Genomic DNA, 4,727 nt, shown 5'->3' on the forward strand with positions numbered 1-4,727 from the left:
GAAAAAACCCACCTCCCTTCCCCTCCGAGCTCCGCGCCGCGGGGCGGGGAGAGGGGAGCACCGTCCCCGCCGCGGGGTCGTGCTCCGCGGGCGCCTGGTGCCCCGCGGCAAGGGAGAAGCCCCTCCCTCCCCGAAAGGGACAGAGCTGGGCTCGGCTCCACCGCCCGAGCCTCCCCAGCCACCCCCCCGCGCTCCCACTCCCCCGAGGACGCCTGCACAGCACACACCAAGCAGCCTTGCAGGAGTTTCTTGGATTTTTTTTTTATTATTATTTATTATTGAAGTTGTGGCATTATTTGCAATGGCAGTGGTACAGACCGGCTCAGGAACCATTGAAACAGATTTGTCTTCAAGTAAAGTCTAAAAAATATTTTGATTCATAGCTACATCTTGTGAATGCAAAAAAAAAAAAAAAAATCCCACTATAAAAATAAATTTACATTTTGTAAATAACAAAAGCAAATATAGTGCCCTTTGGCTTAACCAAAAGAAAAAAAAAGGACTATTGGATGTCAAAGTTATCCACATTTCTGACATAAATAGAAAATATAAGTTAGTATAACTCTTAAAAAAAGTTTTGTACAAATATACACTTGCTTTTTCAATTTTTTTTCTTTTTCCTTTTTTCTTTTTTTTTTTTTTTGCACTGAGAGCTCAGCAGAGATTAAACATTTCATATAAATGACTTTTAAAGCTTTACACTTCTGGCCAGTGTACTCACATTAGGCATAATACATTTTTAATAAAACGTAATACATTGCACAGTTGTACGTTAACACTGCTCCGTGCGCGGCCGTCGGGCAACCGCTCCGGCTCCCGCTCCCGGTCCCGCTCCCGGTCCGGACGGGCGCGGGGGTCCCGGCTCGCTGCACCGCCCGCCCCGGCCCGGCCCCCAGCGCCTCCGGGGCGCCTGGCCTCCGAGGGCGGCGCGCCTCTCCCGTGGGTGCCGTAGTGCAAAAGTCTGGGGAGGAACAAAAAGGAGGAGAAAAACAAAAATTATCAGAAAGAAAAAAAAAAAAAAGTGTGGGGGGAAGAAAATAAAAGAGCGATGCAGAAAGTGCCCGGACGCTCCCGTCCGCCCCCGGGGCGCGCCTCACCTGGCTCACCGGAGCCGCTTGCGGGGGGTCTGCTCAGCCGGCACGGCGGCGGGGGGCGGCGGGCAGCCGGCGGGGCGCTCCGCCGCCGCCTTGGGCTCCGCCGGCCTTTTCCTCCGCGCGAAGAAATCTGGATAGGGGAGAGAGGGGAGGGGGGGAGGAGGGATGTCCGTCAGCCGCTGCGGCGGGACGCCCAGCACCCCCCGCACCCCCCTCAGCACCCCCCACGCACCTGTGATGCGGGCCGTCGGGCCTCTCCGGCGGAGCCGCATGCCGCGGCGGCGGGGCGCGGCGCGGTTCTCCCGGCTCAGGCGCCCCGCGGGCCCCTTGCCAGCGGCGGCGGCGGCGGGCGGCGGGGAAGGAGGCGCCCGGCGGAGGGGGACGCGGTGCCGCCCCACCTGCAGCGTCTCCCGGTAGAAAGCGGGCACGGCGCTGCCTTCCACCTCCTCCCAGCGCAGGCGGCCGGGCCCCGGCAGCGGCGTGTCGGTGTGGAAGTTGTAGTCCCAGCGGCGCTGGTCGTCCTCGCCCATCTCCCGCAGGCGGTTCCGCAGCTCCCGGCCCAGCTCCTCGTGGTCCACTGGCCCGAAGAGGCTCCTGCAGACGGGGCTGCGGCCGTGCCCGGCCAGGGCTCGCCGGGCAGAGAGGCGCTCCAGGGCGGCGGCGCCGGAGAGGTGCACGTTGGACATCGCCGTCGGCGAGGACGCGGGGTAGGATGGGATGGAGTGCGGTGGGCTGGGGTGGGTGGTGGGTGGCCCCCCCCGCCCCGCCGCTCCTCGCCTCCCGTCCCGTCCGCTCTTTAGCCGGCCCTGCCTCTCGCCTCTGAGCCCCTGCCCCCGGCCGCCTGGCTTTTAAACCCCGCTCCCCGCGAGTGCGAGCAAAACAACCATTAGCATAATAGTATTTCCCTGCCACCGGCCCGCCGCGATTGGCGGGGACCCCCCCGCCGCCCCCCTGCCCCCGGCGGCAGCCCTCCTGCCCGCGCCCTCCATTGGCTGCGCCGGGCAGCGCCGCGCCGCCGCCGGCCGCATTGGCCCGGCCCGGCCCCGCCGCGGACCGGGGCGGGGGGAGACGGGGGGGGGGCCGGGGAGGCGGCCCCGGCGCTGGCCCGGCCCCGGGGGGCGGCTGCCGCGCTCCCCGCCCGCCGCCGGCCCCGCTCCCTTTGTCTGCCGGCGGCCGCGGCTCCGCTGGCGCTTCCTCCCCGGCGACTTTCGGGATTGTTTCCCCCCCCCCACCTCCGCGTTGCCTTTTCAGCATGTAGTGGGGAGTGTGCGTGTGATTAATATTTTTATTTTATTAATTATTATTTTTTCCCGAGGGGTGTCGCCGGAGATTTTTCAGCATCCGCGGGGCGCAGCGGTTTGGGGCGGGGGAGGTGATGCCTGTGGAGGGAAACGGGATCGTTTCTGGTTCGGGGTTTTTTATTACGCTGCTGCAAAACAAAGCGAGATGCTTGCAGATTTCAAAACAAGCTGAAAGCTATTTTTAAAAATAGGGCTTCTCAGCTGCATGGAAGTAATAAGTTGCAGCCTTACTGAATAGGAATACATGAAAACCACAGCATTTTCCTCTCCTAACTTTAAAACCCACATAATACGTGTTTGTTCACTGCAGATGAACTAATCTCGCTATTGTGTTGCCAGGGATCAGCTGGCTTGTGCTTTACATTTTCTGCAGGTCACTGCAATCATTGCCTTTTGTTGTTTTGGGATGGAGGAGTATGAAAGGAAAGGGAGGGGGACTGTAATTGACACGGTGCTAAAATTGGGCCCAGAACATCATCGTAATTTTGATGCGCGCCTCGAAGGCTTGTTACCACAGTGAGCTTTTCATCTGCTAACAACAAGGGAAAAAGATGGACCTTGATCACTCTTTGCGCCTTTGGGGGCACCCTGGCTCTCCATATACCTGAAGCTCTTGCCTCTGGAAAACTCGAACCCTTAAGCAAAGATGACTGGGATGGTTTTATTCCCCAGAGGGAATAAAATTAATTTTAAATCATAGGGTGGTGCTGGCTGTGCAGAGATTGCCCAGGTGCCAGCTTACTGCAGGGCTGGAGAGGTCATAGCTTTAGGCCCCTTAGGGCAATGGTGACCGCAGACAGTTGTCAGCCTCAAGAAGACAGACAATAGTCTTTGCACCTATGGAAAGCCCGCCCTTTCCCCCAGCTGGGCCAAAATAAGTTCATCTTCCTCTATGCTGTTTGCAGTCAGCCTCAGCCCACATCTGTGATGGAGCATAAGGCACCACTGAGGGCACTCGCTCCTGCCCTTGCCATGCTAGTGAGGAGCCTGGGGCAGCTGGGACAGCTCCATGGGCTGCCCAGTACTGCACCTTCAATGGTGCTCCCAAAGACCGGCCATGCCAGGAAAGACCAGCAGCACCTGCAGTTTCTGACCCAGGGACCTGGGGTTGGTCATGGCTGGTGCAGAGGAGGTTACAGCCTGGCTTACAGCACAGGAAGGGTCCTTCCATGCTCGGGCTGATAAGCAGCAAGACACCGCAGCAAGTTTGATACTCTGAAATAATTTTGTGATGTCTATGGGGGCAGGTGGGCTGCTCAGTTGAAAAGGTCTGTAGCTTTGTGGTTGAGAGAAGAAGACACATCGAAAGTCTTCAGGGTGCAGATCCCTACTTGGTTCCTAGTCAGGCGTAGAGTCACACCTGGCAGAAGACTTTGCCGACTGATGGTACAGACAGACCCCTCTCGTTTCACAAATAGTGGTAGCGCAGGTATTTTAGGATATATGAAGGCATTTTTTTTCAAGTTATCAGTTTAGATGTGGTATTCTCAACAGATATTCTTGGTTTCCCGTGTGAGCTGGACTACAACCTACCATCGTGGCGATTTTAGGTAAATATTTACCACACTGTCCTTTCTTTCCCAAAATGCCCCTTGAGGGTGGCCGAAAGGATGTCATTCAGGAAGCAGGTCAGGAGGAGGCTCTCCTGGTTCCTCATCACTCAAAGCACATCATCTTAAAAAGCAGGAGGTGAGCATCAATAAGATTTCAGCCAGGGAGAGAAGGGGTGGGTCCCCGCCCAAGCTGGGATGGCTGGGGAACAAGTTGAACATGGCACAGTATTCAGCTGGGACTTCTCTCAGCAGCCATCAGACGCACCTTTCGGGATGTAGGATGGGGTGGTTTTAGAAATCAACATGCTATGCGGAGAAAATACCTTGAGTTCCCTGAGAAACCTGCTGAAAAAGTGCCCTCTATTCGAGACGTGAGCCAAACGGCGATGGCCGGGTCCTTGCAGACAGGGGCTCTTTGTGAGGAGCCCTGGTGAACCTGCTGCCATCCTCCCCCAGCGCCAGGAGAGGCCAGCGGCCGCCTTTCCTGTTTTCTGCCTCCTCGGTTTTACACATTCCTGCGACGCAAGCCGAGCAAGCAAACTTCCCTGCTATTTGCAAGGCGTGGGCGTGCCCGCTGCAAAATCCACATCGTGGTCCTTCCAGACCGTTTTCAGAGGTTAGCCAATATTTACCCAGTGCTTGAGGGATGCTAGGAACTATGGTTTGAACGGGGAAGTATTTTCAGGAGTTACCTTGTGTTTGAGGCTGCTTTACCTTCCAGCTCACCTGGGAGGTAAAGCAGCTCGAGTTTGAGGTTGCCAGCTCTTTTTTTAGCTCGT

General features: G+C 57.2%; 1 protein-coding gene across 1 annotated transcript; it reads right to left on the reverse strand.

The window, feature by feature from the left end:
- Positions 1 to 1,102: 1,102 nt before the first annotated feature.
- CDKN1C (cyclin dependent kinase inhibitor 1C) lies at positions 1,103 to 1,780 on the reverse strand. The gene is made up of 2 exons (XM_086614115.1): positions 1,327 to 1,780; positions 1,103 to 1,224 (listed from the first exon to the last, which is right to left on the reverse strand). Exons 1-2 carry the CDS (start codon positions 1,778 to 1,780, stop codon positions 1,103 to 1,105), a joined length of 576 nt encoding a protein of 191 aa, XP_086470241.1.
- Positions 1,781 to 4,727: the final 2,947 nt, after the last annotated feature.

This window comes from Tauraco erythrolophus, chromosome 6 (genome assembly GCF_009769465.1).
Source record: "Tauraco erythrolophus isolate bTauEry1 chromosome 6, bTauEry1.pri, whole genome shotgun sequence".
Classification (NCBI taxonomy): Eukaryota; Metazoa; Chordata; class Aves; order Musophagiformes; family Musophagidae; genus Tauraco; species Tauraco erythrolophus.

Excerpts from the sequence above, each read along its gene's own strand:
- CDKN1C (XM_086614115.1), bottom strand. The coding sequence starts at position 1,780 with ATGTCCAACGTGCACCTCTCCGGCGCCGCCGCCCTGGAGCGCCTCTCT. Across the intron at positions 1,225-1,326 it reads CCCGACGGCCCGCATCACAG|ATTTCTTCGCGCGGAGGAAA; the intron begins GTGCGTGGGGGG and ends TCCCCTATCCAG.